This window comes from Bufo bufo, chromosome 3 (genome assembly GCF_905171765.1).
Source record: "Bufo bufo chromosome 3, aBufBuf1.1, whole genome shotgun sequence".
Taxonomy (NCBI): Eukaryota; Metazoa; Chordata; class Amphibia; order Anura; family Bufonidae; genus Bufo; species Bufo bufo.
The window spans coordinates 98501610-98522466 of record NC_053391.1 but is presented as its reverse complement, the minus strand read 5'-3'; the positions used below and the strand labels follow the sequence as shown (position 1 = coordinate 98522466).

The following is a 20857-nucleotide window of genomic DNA, read 5'->3' as shown; positions in this document are numbered from 1 at the left end:
TATCTTTCATGTATTCTCCCATTAGATGGGAGTACTAGAAGTGTAACTAGACATTAGAATTCAATATGTCATAAATATAGTATTTCAGTTGGTAATACCCATTTAAGTTTTATTTTCGGCCCTTGGAATTGGTTCAGGCAGACAATGTGGCCCCCAGCCAGAAAAGGTTGTGAACCCCTGTTATAGGCTGTATAAGAAGATGTATTATTTTTTTTCTAGTCTGCAATGTAAGCTGCTGTGCTGACATCTAGTGGCCAAACTGAAAACTTCATTTTATTACATAGATTGACAAGACAAAATTGAAAAATAACATACTGACAAAAGAAGTTTTTGACAAAAATGTTTATTTTATTTTTTTGCTTTAGACAAAGATCCTATTTATATAAGATTTGATAATATTATTATTTCCTATTGTCGCCAAGGAAACAAATATATTCTAGAATAGGTGAAGAATTCTAGATCCTTTTGTTCTTGGGCAGATAAGTAGCCACCAGTGGTTTGTGGCATTGGCCCTTCCATTCCCAACCCATACACGTTGTGCCATGGGGGGCTGGCGAGATAGTGGTCTGCCAAACTGTCAGCTATCAACCATGTATGGCCAGCCTTTGAAAGTGAGCTTGTGATTATCCGGCCATATAATCAGTTTATACTAGAGATGGCACCAAGAAAGTCATGTTTTGCTATTTTCAATAAAGACAGAAGTAAATCCATGTACTGCAGTCTCTTAGATGTTGATGAAACTCCATAGACAAGGGTTAAGGGTTAAACAAACATACCTGAGCATATAGCAGCTATTATATGCAGAGAATACATAAAGCATACCTGTAAAAACTTTTGCTTTGCCATAGGGAAGTTTACATTGGTGGGTTCTTGAGCTAGGACCTCATGCTATTACTATCACGCGATGAACCCCTATGGATTCTGGCATGGACATCTCCAGATCTCTGGGCGGAATATAAACAGCACTTCCATAGATTTCAATAATGTCCATGTGTGGAAGCCCCCATAAGAGATCTGGAGATATCATGCTGTCTATACTTAAAATGTTGGTGAGGCCGCCTGCTCACCACTGGGTCTGGTTATATAGAAGTGGGAGGTTTGCCTAACAGGGTTGTATAGAACTTGAAAAACATGGCTGCTTTCTTCCTTAAACAGACCCGCACTTAAAGAGGTATTCCGCTTATAACAAGTTATCCTCTATCTGCGGCGACCAGGTTCGGGCGCACTACTGGGGTTTTCCTAAAGTACATATTTGTCGTGATGCCGGTTGCAGTGAAGCAACAAGCGCACAGGGCCCCTTTTTAATAGTGTAGTAGTTGATAGTGGTACACAGGTGTAGAAATGCCAGAGTGGTGTAGGGTGGCCTAAATGTCCTTTTAGGTGGACTTTTGCATGTGTCACGGTGCTCCTACCTGGATACACGGGAACCCCAGCCATGGCAGTCCGGAAGCGCAGAAAAGGGGTAGTAGTAGTAGGGGATGAAGAATAAATGGAGTCCAGACCTTGTGATGAGGTTGATAACAGCTTTACTTTAATAAACTCTTCTCTAAACAGTTTACAGGCTTTATCTTGGTTTCCAACAGGTTTTGGCATTAACGGTGGCAGGCAAACTCCTCACTGCTATGTCTGTTGCTCTCTGGCTCTACTGTGCTAACAGGATAACTGTAGAATTTAGCTTTAGCTGTATGCTGCACTTTACTTCTGTAGTCTGTCTCTTAAGTTATACCAGGGAACTTTCTTCCTGGCTTCTGAGGCTTTTAGCTGTGGCCTTCAGATGCAGCTGAGCTGAAGATGCTCTAGCTCAGTGATGCCCAAGCTGCGGCCCTCCAGCTGTTGTAAACCTATAACTCCCAGCATGCCCTGTTGTAGGTTGATAGCTATAGGCTGTCCAAGCATGCTGGGAGTTGTAGTTTTGCAACAGCTGGAGGGCCGCAGGTTGGGCATCCCTGCTCTAGCTGTTCTAGACAAGGCTCGTCCAACAGGGGGTACTCTAGACTCACTCCTAACTAGCTAAGCTCCTCCCTAGAGGAAGAGAATAAAATGGGAAGAGGGGTTCTATTCTAGGTGAAATAGCTCTGCCATTTATGCCGCCATCTGCTGGTGAACCAGGCATATTACACTTGAACATAACAGTTCAATGGAAATAGATATGCACATTATGCAGCACCTGGAAATACATACATGTGATGACATGAGGTTAACCATAGGAGACTGCAGCATGGTGCAAAGGTGGTAACGGCACTCTGGGGCGTTACATATCCACAGGCGTATAGAGCTTGTCTATCTCCAGTGCTTCCATATAAATGAATGGAACGGCTGCACGCTTTACAGACTAGCCGCTCCGTCCATTTTAGGGGGGCTCCACAGGTTACGGGGCCCCTGTTCTCAAGATCAGTGGGGATCCCAGTGGTAGGACACCCATCGATCTGATAGTTATTCCCTATCCTGTGGATAGGGGATAACTTGTTATAACCGGAATACCCCTTTAAGCATGGGTGTTGTGAAGCACTGGAGCTTAGTTCCATTGAAGTGAATCGGACTAAGCTGCAATACCATATTACAACCTGTGGACATGTGTGGCACTGTGAGTGGAAGAAAGCACTAATCCTGGAAAACCCCTATATACATTAAACATTTAGAAAAACTACTTTGCGTGGACTGAAGCCTTCTAGTCACTGGAATTGCTTTATAACTCTACATGCCACGACTACAGGAAACCCACTGCAGAATGGTCAGTGACTAAGCAGTCCTCTGCTACTCCCATTTTAACATCATGGACCGTTCCCTGGTCTGCGCAGAATGTTCTTGTTTAAATGTGGGTAAGGCCTCATGCACACGACCGTATTATCCAATCCGCATTTTAAAGAGGACCTGTTACCTCTCCTGATTTGTCACTTTTAGTAACTACTTGCCTTTAACATGTAATAACAATTCTGGAGCACCTGCTCTTACGACTCGTATGTGCCAATCCTTTATTATTCCTCCTAGAAGTAACAAGTGAATTGCTAGCAGTTTGCAATGAGGGTCCAGATGGGTTTTTACCAGTTGGAGATGTGTACCTGCACAGTCTGACACTGGCAGCACTGATTGGACAGTGTCAAACTCTGCAGGGGCACATCCCCAACTGGTAACACCCATCTGGACCTACACTGTAGACTGTTTGCAATTCATTTATAATTTCTAGCAGTAATAATAAAGGGATAGCACAACAGAGAGTTATAAGAATAGATGCTCCAGAATAGTTATTTTTTTCATGGGGAATGCAAGTAGAAACTAAAACGGACATGTCAGGAATGGTGACAGGTTCTCTTTAAATTCAGACTCAGAAGACGCTATGCAAGTAATATAGCGGCATTTTATAGACTATCTTAGGCAATTACACTGCAATTTCACAATGCCACATCGATAATCATGAATTACACCAGGAGTGGAGATGGTTTTGTAATGTCCATGAGTCAGAATTAGTTTGATGGTAATATACTGACTGATGAGTTCAAAGCCCCATTGTGCCTCAACCCCAAAGAAGGAAATGCTATAAAACAATTCCTGAGCATCAGTGGAAAGGTTACAATGTCTGTCATCGGGTGGAGTTTAAAGGGTAAGTGCAGAACAGCTGTAACCTGAAGAAAGTTTCTTGCAAAGAAGGAATTGCAGTAATGAAAGCAGACATGGAGTCCTTATAGAAATCAATGGCTTCTCTTGATAAAGATCCAGCAGTCTGTTCTAATACATCACTACATGGCGGTCTCATCTTCTGCCTTCTTGCACTGCAAATGGAAACAAGATGTTACCAATGGTGGAATAGGTAAAATTTCCCTTTGACGTTTCCAGACTCCAGACACCAAATGGTGGTAAATAGCTTATAATAAGTTCTGAAATGACTGTAAAACATTACATATACACACGAGGGAGAAATCTGCAAGGCAACTAGGTAGTGGTAGGGTATAAGCTAGGGTGAATGCCATGCTTTCCTAAAGAGAACACCTTTTGTTGGAAGGATAAAATCTTTAAGGTTGCAAGGCTGGAAGAGTTAGGCTGAGTTCACATGGGCGAGATTTCCGCGCGGGTGCAATGCGGGAGGTGAACGCATTGCACCCGCACTGAATCTGGACCCATTCATTTCTATGGGGCTGTGCACATGAGCGGTGATTTTCACCGTGGTGATGGACCATGTGATCTGGCGTCACCACAGGTCCTTTAGCCGGCAGCTCATGATTAAAGAAGTAAGAAGAGACCGGCAGATACGCGATCAAGAGGAGAAGGTGAGTTAATTATTTTTTAACCCTCAATTGACCACCTACTAAGCATTCTGTATTAAAGAATGCTATTATTTTCCCTTATAACCATGTTATAAGGGAAAATATTAACATCTACACAACACCGAACCCAAACCTGGTTCGGGTCTGGGTACCACAGTCAGTTTTTTTATCACGCGCGTGCAAAACACATTGCACCCGCGCGATAAAAACTGAACAACGGAACGCAATCAAAACTGACTGCAATTGGGTACCTACTCGCGCGGGTTTGCCGCAACGCATCCGGACCTTATCCGGACTCGCTCGTGTGAACTCAGCCTTAGGGCTGTTTCACACGAGCGAGTCCATTGCGGGAATCACGCTCCGTGTGTGAGTGTGATCCTCCGCCCTGGACTTGCAGGAACGCACGGCATTATCATGATTTATAATGCTATGTGTCTCTGCGTGGCCTTTTTTCCACAGAATAATAGTGACCTAAAGCTGTCAGTATGATTCTGTAGAAATAAGGTCAAGCAGAGACACATAGCATTATAAATCATGATAATGCCGTGCGCTCCTGCAAGTCCAGAGCGGAGGATCACACTCGCACACGGAGCGCGATTCCCGCAATGGACTCGCTCGTGTGAAACAGCCCTTAAATTTGCAGTAAGGTGCATGTCACAACATCAAGAGCAGAGAAATGTAAAGGTATATAAAGGAAAGCTCAATGAAGCAGGGCCCATGGGACCTACTTAAAGGTCCTCAAGATAGGCCATCAATATCAGATAGTCAGGGGCCCGACTCCTGGCACCCCTGCTGATTTTCTTCTCTGTTTATCAGCTTGCCGTCGCAACCCAGTGGTGAGCAGTTGTAATTACAGCTATGGCATCCCCATTCATTTCAATGGGAGGGCTCTAACCTATTCACTTAACAGGACAGAGCTGTCCCATTGAAGTAAATGAGATGGCTTAGGTGTAATTACTGCGAGCACTGCTTTCTCCTCAAACAGCTGATCAGTGGGGCTGCCAGGAGTCGGATCCCCGCCGATCTGATATTGTGAACTATCCTGAGAATAGGTCATCAATATAAAAAAAGCGGACAACCCCTTTAATCTTTTCTCCTTATAGTTGTGAGTTGCTCCATTTTTGTTTCAGGGTTTGTTGCACTGGTAGGCCATACTGGTAACGGGGCCTATGAAGTTCTGTAAATCATCTCTATGGGTTATTTCAGGGGCTCTTGGAAATTAGCATATAAAAAAACGAGGGACCTCAGTTACAAAGCACTGCGTTAACCCAATAATCATACTCAAGGACTATACTGATTTTTATACTCTGCTCACGGTATCCCAAAATGACTCATTGCCATAGAAAAGGCATGCCCAACCTGCGGACCTCCAGCTGTTGCAAAACTACAATTCCCAGCATGCCTGCACAGCCTACAGCTATTAGAGCATGCTGGGAGTTGTAGTTTTGCAACAGCTGGAGGGCCGCAGGCTGAGCACCTCTGCCATACAATTTTTCCTCTCCACTTCAGTCTCTTGAACAGATCTAATGCAATGCTCGAGTGCTGCCCTATAATAAAGGTGACCTATTTAAAGGGCACAAGTGGCTCAGTCATTAGCACTGGTGCCGTGCAGCGCTGGGTTCGAATTCGATCAAGGACAACATCTGCATGGAGTTTGTATGTTCTCCCCATGTTTGTGTGGGTTTCCTCCGGGTTCTCCAGTTTCCTCCCACACTCCAAAGCCCTACTGATAGGGAGCTTAAATTGTGAGCCCCATTGGGGACAGCGAGCAAGAGTAATGTTTGTAAAGCGTTATGAGTTGACCCATGTAGGAAAGATACTGGTGGTGTCACAGATCTAGTACAAGCAGCTGGGAAGATCATGACCCCATTTTCAACTCTCTACTTATACTGTATAATTAAATGTCATGCGTCACACTAGCTGTGAACCTTTGAGTGCACATGATCGCGTAGGAAAGAAGCCTTCACATAACATTCCCAGCAAGATGCAGCAAGTCCAACGGAGGAGCTTGAGTACAAGGATCATGAGCTAAGGAATGAGTTCACACCCTAACGATAAACCTTAAGTAGGGCAGCCAGTCTATACTTGGATACTGGATTACTGCTATCATCAGATCTGATAGAGATCATACAGTCCTGATCAAAAGTTTAGGACCACTTGAAAAATAGCAAAAAATCATATTTAGCATGGCTGGATCTTAACAAGGTTTCAAAGTAGAGCTTCAACATGCAACAAGAAGAAATGGGAGTGAGACAAAACATTTTTTGAGCATTGAATTTAATGAAAACAACAAATAAACTGAAACAGGCTGTTTTTCAGCTGATCAAAAGTTTAGGACCACACCGCCCCCTCCACTGTGGCGCATAGAAAAACTCTCGGGTGGGATCTGCTTGTCATGCCAGTAACGTTGGAAACCATCAGGACCATCAAGGTTAAATTTTTTCTCATCAGAGAATAAAACTTTCTTCCACTATTGAATGTCCCATGTTTGGTGCTCTCTTGCAAAGTCCAAACGAGCAGTTCTGTGGCATTCAAGGAGACGAGGTCTTTGACGTTTTTGAAGCCCTTCAGTCTCAGATGCCGTCTGATGGTTATGGGGCTGCAGTCAGCACCAGTAAGGGCCTTAATTTGGGTCGAGGATCGTCCAGTGTCTTGACGGACAGCCAATTGGATCCTCCGGCTCAGTGCTGATGAAATTTTTTTGGGTCTTCCACTTGACTTTTTTGTTCCATAACCCTCAGGATCATTTAAGAAATTCCAAATGACTGTCTTACTGCGTCCCACCTCAGCAGCGATGGCGCGCTGTGAGAGATCCTGCTTATGCAGTTCAACAACCCGACCACGTTCAAAAAGGGAGTTTTTTTGCCTTTGCCATCACAACGTGTGACTACCTGACAGAAAATGACAATGAATCCACATCTTTGCAAAGATTTGGCCTTTTAAAGGCATGTGGTCCTAAAATTTTGATCAGCTAAAAAACAGCCTGTTTCAGTTTAATTGTTATTTTCAATTAATTGAATGCTCAAAAAATGTTTTGTCTCACTCTCATTTCTTCTTGTTGCATGTTGAAGCTCTACTTGGAACCTTGTTAAGATCCAACAATGTAAAATATGATTTTTTGCCATTTTTCAAGTGGTCTTAAACTTTTGATCAGGACTGTATCTGTAATCCTTTACATCTGATGTATGTGAACATAACCTAATACGGCATGGGACCTAAAGTTGGATACATTTCACTTTGCTCCCTATACGATCAGGGTATAAATTAGGACAATGAGGTCTGCAGATATCATTTATTGCTGCACATGTATTTTCTCTGAGAGCTGATCTAATGCTATAGTCGTCCTGTTTAATCTGAAACAACCGAGAAAAAAATGTCAAATAAGTGACTGATCTGGAGGTGTGAAATGTGTCTCCAAGACATGACACCATCTTGTGGAGTCCTGGTAGGCCACAGCAGATAATTGCAGGAATGGGGCGATCCTCTGTATATTAGAAGTCACATGTTAGAGCAGCATACAACTTATCTGACATGAGAAATGTACAGATCTTCTAAAGAATGGGAAGCGTGTCATTTCCAGCCATAGAGAATATTCCTTTACTTCACCAGTACATTTGATCCGGGCTGATATCTACTCAGATCAAAGAGGTTAATTAACTGGATTTTAGAAGTAACCCCACTCTAATGTGCTCTCCTAGTTCCATATGTGATGATAATTCCCAGAAGTCGCTCCTTCAGAATGGAGTATAGCGAGTATGTCAATCCATATAACACATTTCACCACCTGTTGAAAACCCACCGCCGCCGGAAGATTATGCTGCAGGTGTCTGAAGGAGGACACTTACCTTGCTGCAATTCCTGTTCTGCTTTACATAAGAGCATCTGGTTTTGTCTGTGCTTAAATGGAACCTGTCGCCAAGAAAATGCAGTGTAATCTGCAGGCAGCATATTATAGAGCAGGAGGAGCAGAGCAGATCTGTTATTTTGTGGGAAATGATCCTGTATAAGGCCTCAAGTGTGGCCGGACTAGAGGGCGCAGCCTGGGTGGAGGCCAGCATGATGAGGAGAGGCGTCAGCGAGATAGGTTAGGCAGGGATTGGTGTGTTTAAAGGGAGGGGTGGAGTGCCAAGGGAGTCTTAAATAGGATGGCAGGAGGGGGGACAGGGTCCATTTTGGAAAATAAGTTAGCCAGACAGAGAGCACAGTGAAGTGCAGGCAGCTCACCTTAGAATGGCTGACATAGATGCGCTGATTCGCCAGATGCACGAGAAGGCAGATGTGCAGGGACCGGAATGGTTACAGGCCCAGCTTCAGGGCCTGCTCTATGTGGAAAATGGAGGGGATGGGTACATGCAGTCAGAGACGCACCGGCCACAGCGGTCACGGGCATCGGCGCGCCTCAGTCCAGAGCACGTCCTCAGAGTCCGACGCCGGGTCAAGAGCCCCTCCAGGGACCCTTCACGTCGAGCAGCCGAGCTGCAGCCTCCTGCTTGCTCGTTCCGTTGTGGGAGGAATCCATGTGCACGGCGGGACTCCAACAGAGGCTGGGTCATCACCAGCACTCCCCCTGCTGGTGAAAATGGCGGCACAGGACCAGGGTGCACCCTGTTGTTACAGCACCTCACCACTATGTACAGTTGGAAAAGGAAATTGCAAGCTGACTTTCAAGTATAGGGTTCCTTTTTGGCCTCCTACAATGGGCGGTCACTAGTTTTGAGTAAGGCGGTGGATTGTTTCGATTTTGAAGTATTCTCAGATGCGGCAGAGGGGACGGAGTTTGGGGTATACTGTCAACGGCAGTGGTGCGCAGAGAGATGGCCGGAGGGGTGGTTTTCACGGGGTTGGGTCCGCAACCTAGCTTTGCTCGACCTCTTTCCCATCATGGTGGCAGTTTTCCTTTGGGAGAAAGATCTTGTAACCAAAAAGTGCATTTCCACTGCGATAATCTGGGAGTGGTACAGGCGATTAATTAATTGTCGGCATCGTCACCCCAAGCTGTGCAGTTATTGCAACGTTTGGTCCTGGAGTGTTTGTCGCTGAATGCTTGGGTGGTGGCAGTTCATGTTCCAGGGGTCCAAAATTGTATAGCTGATGCACTTTCTCGTTTTCCAGTGGGAGCGATTTCGGCTGCTGGCGCCAGAGGCGGAAGAGGTCCCTCTGTCCTGTCCAACTTTTTTCTTTGGGATCTTCTGGAGGAACAGTAGCAGGGCTGATCCGGTCGTCGTTGGCCCAGAATACGTAGGACGCCTATGCTAGGGCTTGGATTTGTTGGAAAAATTGGTGTAGCACGACAGCGTGGAAGGTGATTTGGAGGCTCTTATGCTGTTGTTTCTGGGGCATTGCAAGGACGAGGGATGGTCAGTAGCGAAATTGAACAGAGGGGTGGCAGGTTTAGCTTTTGGCTTTCTCTTACGTGGTTTGCCTGATGTCACTAAATTCTTTTTGGTAGCTCAGGCTTTAAAGGGTTGGAGACGCCAAAGGGGAGGTGAAAATGATAGGCGACCGGTATCATTCGCCCTGTTGTTACATTTTGGCAAGCAGGTGGAGACTGTTTGCAGGTCGGATTTTGAGGTTTCTTTGCTCAAGCTAGCTTTTTCGTTGACCTTTTTTGCAGTGTTGCTTTTGGGGGAATTAGTTAGCGGTAGTGTCCAGAGACCGGGTGGTTTGTTGCTGGAGGAAGTCGATCTTTATCCTGATAGGTTGTAGTTTAGAATTAGACAGTCAAAGACGGACATGAGTGTTGTTAATCTGCCACAGGACACTTACCTGTCAAGTTTGTCCGCTGCTTACTGTCTGCTCCTCTCCTTGCTGTTAGGCCTGCAGAGACTCCTGCTCTTCCGTGTCTTAGAAGAACAGGCTGTCTCTGACCCTGACCTTACTACCAGGGATCGTGAGGGTCACAAGGTCTCAGGTTCCGGAGTATGAGCCCCCCTACCATCAAGGCCGGCTCATACAGTTAGGAGGTCAGGGATAGGATGAGGGTGGCATTAGGAGGTGGTCTGCTTCCCTTATCCTTGGTTTTAGACCTGGTGGCATTCCTTTTTTCCCTGACATTGTACGGTGGGGTTTTCCCACACTCTCCACCATGACAGGAGGGGTTAATAAATGTTATACATATAAAAAACAGAAAATAGACACTCGCGCTGCCGTCTGTATTGGGGGGGGGGGGGGGGATGAGCCCACACAATTGGAATATGCGTAGGCCCCGTCGCTGCAGGGTTCTACTGTAAGGTTAATTGCCAGAAAAAACACAGAGTAGGAGGAGACCTAATATTAAAAGCAGAGGAAAAGAACCCGCGCTGCCTGCAAAGAAATGGGTATTGTCGCACTAGATAAAGTGGGTCATAACATATAGTGTGTAATACCTATATAAATGTTGCCGCAATAGACAGAGTGTATACTGGCACTCGATTTTTACTCCTTTTGTGATAACATACTTCTCTATCTTAATATATCTGGAGTTTCTATCTGGAGGGTAAATGGCAAAGTAAAAATCGTTTTACATGCGATTTAATATGAAAGCAGTTCTACATGCGATCTGTTGAGGGAGCAGGTGCTCAACACTTACTATTGTGCGTATAGTCCAGTACGTCTGCTGTTGTAATATGAATGTCCGCTATCGGCAGTGGTCCTCTTGTTGTCTGGTATGGTCCTGTCTTCAGCCTGCCTCGTGGTGCGTGCGCAGCTCCGGCCGGTAGCTTGCGCGCGCACAGGGCAGTCGTGTTTGGATCGTCGTCCTGGAAATCTGTAGTGTGACGTCACACCCGAAGCTACGGAAGCCTCTAGGGTCCACAATTCCTCCGATGCGTTTCGGAATAAGCGTATTCCTTCCTCAGGAAACGAGGACAACAAGAGGACCACTGCCGATAGCGGACATTCATATTACAACAGCAGACGTACTGGACTATACGCACAATAGTAAGTGTTGAGCACCTGCTCCCTCAACAGATCGCATGTAGAACTGCTTTCATATTAAATCGCATGTAAAACAGTTTTTACTTTGCCATTTACCCTCCAGATAGAAACTCCAGATATATTAAGATAGAGAAGTATGTTATCACAAAAGGAGTAAAAATCGAGTGCCAGTATACACTCTGTCTATTGCGGCAACATTTATATAGGTATTACACACTATATGTTATAACCCACTTTATCTAGTGCGACAATACCCATTTCTTTGCAGGCAGCAAACAAGTCAGCGCGGGTTCTTTTCCTCTGCTTTTAATGTTATACATATGTTTGGTGGGTGTATTATCATATGCCGTTGCATATGGGTTAGTTGTACAGTTTTTTTGGGGAGGGAAATTTAAATATTTAATAATAAAGCGGCTGCTGTGGCCGATTCAATCCAACCTGGTGTCCGTGTCATTATTTCTGGGACATAGCGGGAGTGGGGTGTGGGCTTGGAATCAAGTGCAATAGCCAATACCTGCGTCATGCGCACAACCGTGTCCGTTTTGCAGTCCGCAAATTGCGGATCTTTAAAACATGGAATGTCCGGCACTCAATAGAGCAGTCCTACCCTTGTCTGTGATACGAACAAGAATAGGACATGTTCTATTTTTTTTTTTACTGGGCCGCAGAACCTCCTCCTGCTCTATAACATGCAGCCTGCAGAGTCATACTATATTTCATGGTAACATGTTCGCTTTAAAGTTTGTATATATATATATATATATATATCTATGATAAATTCTATTTCTTTTAAAGTAGTTCAAGACTTACTCTAAATATTTTATCTCTCCGTGCAAAAATTGCGAAGGCGATTATAAGGGCCCCAACCACCACAGCTGCTGCGATTGCCTCTACAGGAAGTTCCTCCTTTCGATCTGTAAAAAGAGACACCACATATAACATTTTATTTTGACCACAGTGCAAAATTATCTGCGGACAGTAACCAAGAAAAATCAAATGAAAAATTATTACTACGGAAATTATTATGGAAGGTTTGAAACAATATATAAATCACTTACCTAGGGAACCCGCCGAACTACAATCTAATGGAGGAATGCTGTCTTAGTCAAAACGGCAGGGACAGAATTAGGGTTCTTAGTACAGTGATGTTACTGATCTGCCTGGAAGGAATCTGTATTACGGTGTCCATATTCTGCAATGTGCTCATGCCAAACCTTCATTGCATGCCATAAAGGCACCGCACAGAGTTCCCTCAGGTCCATAGTGCATTCTACATGTAGGAGAAAATCTATGGAACACCATGGCACTTATCACTCTATGAGCACCCACCTCCAAGAGGTGTGCAGATCTCAACAACCAAAAATGTAGTGCATTCTACAACTTTAGATAAATGTGTCCTGAGGATAGGTCACCAAAATGTACTGGCTGCACAGCCCCTTTACGGACTAAGCAAAAAAGTTTTTATTTTTCCCTCCCACCTTCAAAAACTCATAACTGTTTTGTTATTTTTCCATCAACATAGCCATATGAGGGCTTGTTTTTTCGCAGCTCGAGTTGTACCTTTTAATGGAACAATTTAATGGTTAGTAGAATATATTTAGAAACTGTAACAAAAATTGTTTGTGGGGTGGAAATGGAAAAAAAACGCAATTCACTGTGCGCTAAACATTACAATTTTATTCTGCAGGTCAGTGACAATACTACAGCAATAGCAAATTTAAATAGTTTTTATGTTTTACTACTGGATTGGTGATTGGATCTTTCACACAATGTCCCTCTTTGACCATCCAAAAGGTTGGGTGGTATGCAATCAACACCCTGTGACTACGTCATGGAGATCCCGATAGGAGCTCATGAAATCATAAACACTCATTTAAGCCATATTCCTTTAAGTTTGGTAAGAGCTTAGTTATATTAAGTGTTTATGGGGTCAGGAGAGCAGAGATAAGGCTTCACATGAGCAGTCAGCTGATGGAACTCAGGAGGGACAGTCTGCAAATAGATTGATTTTTAACCACATGTATCACAAAAATTGCTGAAGATTTTATTAAAACCAATTGAAAAAATTATTTTTAGCTCAAAACGAATAAAATGCAATTGTAAACTAAAATTTCCCCAAAGGTGTCCATAGTCTTTAATAAAGTGCACTGCTCGGGCCGGCAAAGGATTTATGCTTGCTCGATCAGGATAACCAGGTACCTGCTATAACTACCAGCATCAGTGAATACTCCGATGCCAGCGGTTTAACCTCTTAGATGCGGCGTTCAATGTCATAACTAAGCAGTTTACGGAAGGGGGGGGTCTCACTTACAAAGACCTTGGGGCCTGCCTATGAAGAAGCCTATGAGGCCAAGCCCAATCTAAGGCCCCCTGCAGACGAGCGTTCCTCCCGCAGCGAGTCCGTATCGCAGAACCCGGCCTGACCGCCCAGCACTGACGGGATTCACATAGAATTATATTGATTTATGATACTACATAACCCTTATAGTTCTGGAATGTACTGGATAACACTGTTAACACTGGTCACTATGTGACCCCCGGCAGCTAGGAGGTTAGGCCGGGAGCTGCGTTGCGGACTCCCTGCGGGAGGAACGCTCGTCTGCAAGGGGCCTAAGAAGCATGGTGTGAGTCTCAGATGGCACCTGTTGGGCACAGCTTATTGGCACTGAAATGGAAAATCTATGGAAAACCTGCAATTTTAATTTTGCACAGTCCACTTTGCATTCATTTCTGCAAACTACCAGTGGCATCAAAATTCTCACTCCACCCATTAATACCATAAGGGGCAATTTTAAAATGGGGTCATTTTGCGGGGGTTCTCTCCCTCCCCCCTGTGCTGCCGCCGCCGCAAATAAGAAGAGAGACCGGAGGAGGAGGGGAGGGGCTGTGGCCACTGCGCCACCAATGAAGATAACTGACCTGTTAATACAAATACAGGAGGCGGGTGCTGGAATCAAATAGCCGGCACCCAACCTCTATGACAGGGAGCTGCGATCCGCTGCACTTAACCCTTCAGGTGCGGTACCTGAGGGGTTAACTGCAGCGGATCGCAGCTCCCTGTCATAGAGGTCGGGTGCCGGCTATTTGATTCCAGCACCCGCCTCCTGTATTTGTATTAACAGGTCAGTTATCTTCATTGGTGGCGCAGTGCGCCCCCCCCCAACACCCCAGTATAATAAACATTGGTGGCGCAGTGCGCCCCTCCCCTCCCAACACCCCAGTATAATAAACATTGGTGACGCAGTGGGCAGTGCCAATGAGGGTTCTTTCTTCAGGACCTCTGGTGATGTCACTGAGCTCATCACATGGTCCATTACCATGGTGATCGATCATGTGATGTACCATGTGATGAGCACAGTGATGTCACCACAGGTCCTTTGACAGGTCCTGAAGAAAGAACAGGAGACCGGCTGCTACGCAATCAATTGGAGGAGGTGAGTTAATTTTTTTTACATTTTTTTAACCCTCATTGGCACTGCCCACTGCGCCACCAATGTTTATTATACTGGGGTGTTGGGGGGGGCGCACTGCGCCACCAATGTTTATTATACTGGGGCGTTTGGAGAGGGCGCACTGCGCCACCAATGTTTATTATACTGGGGCGTTGGGGGGGCGCACTGCGCCACCAATGTTTATTATACTGGGGTGTTGGGGGGGGCGCACTGCGCCACCAATGTTTATTATACTGGGGTGTATATAATGTTTATTATATTGACCTACTAAGCATTCTGTATTAAAGAATGCTATTATTTTCCCTTATAACATGTTATAAGGGAAAATAATACAGTGAATAGACTTTCATCCTAGCAACCATGAGTGAAAATCGCACTGCATCCGCACTTGCTTGCGGATGCTTGCGATTTTCACACAGCCCCATTAACTTCTATGGGGCCTGCGTTGCGTGAAAAAAGAAACATAGAACATGCTGCGATTTTCACGCAACGCACAAGTGATGCGTGAAAATCACCGCTCATGTGCACAGCCCCATAGAAATGAATGGGTCCGGATTCAGTGCGGGTGCAATCTGTTCACCTCCCGCATTGCACCCGCGCAGAAATCTCGCCCATGTGAAAGGGGCCTAAAGGTGAATAGGACAAGGGTTCCAGCCCCTAAGGCGGCTAATAGTAAGTAAAAAAAAAAAAAAAAAAAACACAAACACTAAGGCTACTTTCACACTTGCAGCAGTGTGATCCGGCGGGCAGTTCCAACTTCGGAACTGCCTGCCGGATCCGCCGATCTGGATGTGACTGAAAGCATTTGTGAGACGCATCCGGATGCGGATCCATCTCACAAATGCATTGCAAGAACGAATCAGTCTCTCTGCTTGTCATGCGGACAGACGGATCCGTCCTGTATCTTTTTACAGGACGGATCCTGCATTCCGTTATTTTGAATGCCGGAACCGGCACTAATACATTCCTATGGGGAAAAATGCCGGATCCGGCATTCAGGCAAGTCTTCAGTTTTTTTCGCCTGAGATAAACCGTAGCATGCTACAGTTTTATCTTTTGCCTGATCAGTCAAAATGACTGAACTGAAGACATCCTGATGCATCCTGAACGGATTACTCTCCATTCAGAATGCATGGGGATATGCCTGATCAGTTATTTTCCGGTATAGAGCCCCTGTGACGGAACTCTATGCCGGAAAAGAAAAACGCTAGTGTGAAAGTACCCTAAAATATTAAGTTTAAATCCCCGCTTTCCCAATTTTACATATAAAATATATAAACAATAAATAAATAAACATATTACATAGCGCTGCGTCTGAGAAGTCCAAACTATTAAATTATTAAAAAATATCTCCTATGCGGTGAGCATTCGCCATTTTTTAGTCACCTTGTCACCCCAAAAAATAGGATAGGACTGTTCTATTATGGGCCGAACTTTCATAAAATGCGAAATGCACGCGGCTTTTTTTGGTGTTTTTTTTTTTGCCCGGTATTGAGTATCGCAATACTTTTTTATGGTGACGAAAGCGAATCAAAATTTTGGTATCGAAAACAACCCTACGCCGATCTGATCGGCGTAGCGTTGTCACGATAACAAAATTTTGATACGGTTACTTCTTTGGGGTTTATTTTTTATTTAACCTCAAAGCCTCTGCTGTTATCGGCCAGTGCTGTAGAATTCACCAAGTAGGACTCAACTGTACATGGTGATCTTTCTCTTCTTAGGCTACTTTCACACCTGTGTTCGGTGCAGACGGATCCACACCGATAATGCAAACACTTGTATCCAATCAGAACGAATCCGTTTGCGTTATTCTTTAAAAAAAAAAGTCTAAGTCAAAACGGATCCGTCCTGACTTACATTGAAAGTCAATGGGGGACAGATCCATTTTCAATTGCACCTTATTGTGTCAGTGAAAACTGATCCGTGCAGTGTGCGCAAACAGCAGTTGATGACCACATAGGTGGTGTTGTCATACTGCTTTTTCTCCTAATACCACTTAATCAAAATGAAACATTTGAAGCTAAAACTACATATAATTGAAATAAAATGTAATTTATAAATTTCATTTCCCAAGCTTAAAAAATTCTATGAAACGCCTGTGGGGTCAAGCCAATCACTATACCCCTAGGTGAATTTCTTGAAGGGTTTAGTTTCCAAAATGTGGTAACTTTTTAGAGTTTTTAACTGTACTGCAAATGTGACATCTTGCTCAAAACCCATTCCAGCAAAATCTGCCCTTCAAAAGCCGAATGGCGCTCCTTCCCTTCTGTACCATGTAGTGTGCCAATACAGCAGTTTACAGCCACATATTGGGTGCTGCCGTACTCAAAAGAAAATGAGTACCAAATGGCGATGTGCTTTTTCTCCTGTTACCTCTTGTGGAATTGAAAAATATGCGGCAAAAGCAACATTTTTGTGTTTTCTAAATTCTATGAAACACTTGTTGAGCTAGAATTCTCACTACATCCTGTCACTTATGGAATACTGAGGCAGTCAAAGAGGAGCAATAATCTGAGCTTCCACCCTGTCCTTGTCACAGATCCGTATGGCTATCTAGTGGAGTATAGCTGGCCAAATGGACCCCTCCCCTCTTCCCCTATCTGATCCTTCCCTATTTCTCATCTTTTTTATCTCTTATTTATTATTTTGGTGTTTACACATCTTTTTGGTTTGTTTATATTCCGTACGGCAAAACTAAACTCAGTGATAGAGGTCTGACTTTCACTCTTTATATCAGAGAGAATGATAACAATGTCTCCTAAAAATGGTGTCAGACGCTTTACCTTTATTTGCATTTGTAAACTTGAGATATTTGTGAATTACAATGTATGTCGTCAAATTCAACTGTACAATTCTGCTGATCAATAAAAAGTTCCTTGAGAAGTGTAGTTTACAAAATGTGGTCACTTTTTGGGGGGTTTCCACTGTAGGAGTACCCTCAGGGTCTTTTTAAATGCTATATGGTACCTGAAAACCATGCCAGGAAAATCTGCCATCAAAAACCAAATAACATTCCATTCCTTCTGAGCTCTGCCATGGGCCCATACAGCAGTTTATAACCACATATAGAGTGTTGCACTGTTCATGAAAAAAATGCATAACAAATTGTGGGGTGTTTTTTCTCCTGTGAAAAGCAACATTTTATTGGAAGTTTGGGAATTTTTCATTTTCACAGTCAAGTGTTTATAAATTCCATGAAATGCCTTTTGGGTTAAAGCGCTCGATACACCCCATGATAAATTGGAGTGAAGTAGTTTCTAAAATTGGGTCATTTTTGAGGGGTACCTCAGGGTCTCTTCAAATATGACATGGCACCCATAAAACATTCCAGCAAAATCTGCCCTCCAAAAACTATATAGTGCTCTTTCCTTTCTGAACCCAGCAGTATGCCCATACAACAGTTTGCGACCACATATAGGATGTTTCTGTAAACTGCAGAATAGGGGTCATAAATATTCAGGCTTATTTTGCTGTTAACCCTTGCTTGTGTTGCAGGGAAAAATGGATTAGACCTCTTTCACACTACCATTTTTATTCAGTTTTTTGTACTTCGTATGCATTCCGTTTCCGTGTTCCGTATCTCCATTCCGTGCAAAGATAGAACATGTCCTATATTTGGCCGCAAATCACGTTCCGTGGCTCCATTAAAGTCAATGGGTCCGCAAAAAAAATGGAGTGCATACCGAAATGCATCCGTATGTCTTCCGTATCCGTTCCGTTTTTTGCGGAACCATCTATTGAAAATGTTATGCCCAGCCCAATTTGTTCTATGTAATTACTGTATACTGTATATGCCATACGGAAAAACGGAACCGAAATGGAAACACAACGGATCCGTAAAAAACGGACCGCAAAACACTGAAATAGCCATACGGTAGTGTGAAAGAGACCTTAATATTTAAAATCTACACAAAAAATTGAAATTTTTTAATTTCACCTCATTTTGCTTTACTTCAAGTGGAACGCCTAGAGGGCTAACAAAGTGTCTCAAATCAGTTTTCAATAATTTGAGGGCTGTAGTTTGTAAGGGGGGCATTTATGAGTGTAAGTGTCTTAAAGTCACTTCAGAACTAAACTAGTCTAAAAAGCCTTCTAAAATCCTAAGAAAATAAAATGACATATCCAAAATGGTGCCAACATAGAGCAGACATATGGTTAATTCTAATAACCATTTTGTGAGGTATCACTCTGTCCTAAAAGCATAGAAATTCATAGTTAGAAAAATTGTAATTTTTCCAAATTTTCTGAATATTTCGGATTAAAAATAAATAAATAAAGGTAAAACATATTGACCCAAATTTACCACTAACATGAAGTACAATGTGATATGAAGAAACAGTCTCAGAATTGCTTGGACAAGTTACTGATCCCTAAATTATGGAAAGAAAAAGAACCTGCTTCCATCTCAGAATGGTTAAAAGAGATGCATATTTTACACAATTATAAGAAATTAAGACTAATTAGAGACGATAATAAACCCAGATACCATCAAACATGGGACCCTTGGACCAAACTTAGAAAACGATGCCATAACTGAATTTCTTTAACTATTCAGCTTCAACATTTCTGACCCTGTATTCATACAGTTAGATTAAGCCTGATTCCCCCCTGCCCCCCCCCCCCCCCCCCCAATTCTTTTTTTATTTTTTATTGTGTATTTTATTTTTATAAAAAAATATATATATATATAATTTTATAAATAAAAAATAAAGCATTTTATTGTGTTATCAATAAAGATTTCAGTCCTAATTTGCTATTTGATTACCTGTCGCCCCAGCGACAACTGTTATAGGTTCAACAACTTTTGAGATTTTTTTTTTCTACATTAACACTTATTGTAATACATGACATGAAATTTAATGCTATGTATATCAATTTTTTTTTTTGCATGTGACGTTGATCTGCATTATTATTTCATTGTAAGAAAGAATGTTGCTTTTTGAACTTGAAAAAACCTGAATAAAGAAAGAATTTAAACAGAATTGCTTGGACAAGTAAAAGCATTCCAAATGTATTACCACATAAAGTGACAGGTCAGATTTGCAAAATGAGACTGTCAGAAAGGTGAAAAATGAGTCCCGAAGGGGTTAAATCACATTCTGGGCAGTCACCTGTAAACTTTACTCAATGCCAATCACAAATGAAGAAAACATGGTAGTATGGTAGACCAGGTATGCACATATCTGAGTTATCTATTGACAAGCTTAGATATCAATGGTTAACTCATGTGGATAGGTAGAAACTAGGTGGCTGATTTTCAGTACACCAGAGAGCAGATTCCACATTCCACCACTGAAAATGAGGACATTAAAACGTTTTACAGTTCAGATCAATCAGATAAAACAGACATTAAGGCTGGGTTCACATCATGGTTTATGCCTCCGTTTGACGTATACATTACAATGTGACATGGAGGGGGAGAAATGTGACATGGAGGGGGAGAAATGTGACATGGGGGGATGATGTGACATGGGGGGGAGAAATGTGACACAACAGGGGTGATGTAAAAAGGAGGGGGTGATGTGACATGGAGGGGGTGATGTGACATTTCTCCCCCTCAATGTCACATTTCTCCCCCTCCGTGTCACATCACCCTCTTCTTTTTACATCACCCCCTGTGTGTCACATTTCTCCCCCCCCATGGCACATCATCTTCCCCCCATGTCACATTTCTCCCCCTCCTTGTCACATCACCCCCTATGTCACATTTCTCCCCCTCCATGTCACATCACCCCCCCATGCCACATTTCTCCCCCCTCCATGTCACATCATCCCCTCTGTGTCACATTTCTCATCCCACCCCGTGTCACATCTCCCCCTCCATGTCACATCACCCCCTCCTTTTTACATAACCCCCACTGAGTTCTGGGGGGGAAGAGGCGCCAAAATGTAGCTTCACTTGTGTTAGCAAAAATCCTTGCACCAGCCCTGAGGGGGGCACAGCGGGGCGCAAGGAGCAATATTTAAAAAAAACAGGCAGGGTGGCAGCCTCAGCGGGGTGTACCCCGCAGGCAAAGGTATTTATCTTGAATAAAAAAAAAACATGAAAGGTCCTCTTTAATATCACAGGATATATGAGAAAGCTGCATGGACACGGTCATGTGACCACAGCCCAGAGCAGAAGATAGCAGAAGAAATACATTACAAAATTACAGCTACCTTCATAAATCATTAAAGGAGGTTGATGCAAACTGTAAAGACCCTTTAAGGCCTGTACACATTATTGTC

General features: G+C 43.5%; 1 protein-coding gene across 2 annotated transcripts in view; it reads right to left on the bottom strand.

Moving 5' to 3' along the window:
- Positions 1-2902: 2902 nt before the first annotated feature.
- The window catches only part of TMIGD1 (transmembrane and immunoglobulin domain containing 1), a 34815-nt gene continuing 16860 nt past the window's right edge, over positions 2903-20857 (bottom strand). For both annotated transcript variants that reach the window (XM_040421785.1, XM_040421786.1), the window contains exons 5-6: positions 11985-12088; positions 2903-3767 (exon numbers count right to left, since the gene is read on the bottom strand). In XM_040421785.1, coding sequence (XP_040277719.1) covers positions 3735-3767; positions 11985-12088 — 137 coding nt within the window. In that variant the 3' untranslated portion in view covers positions 2903-3734. The remainder of the gene's footprint in view (positions 3768-11984; positions 12089-20857) is intronic.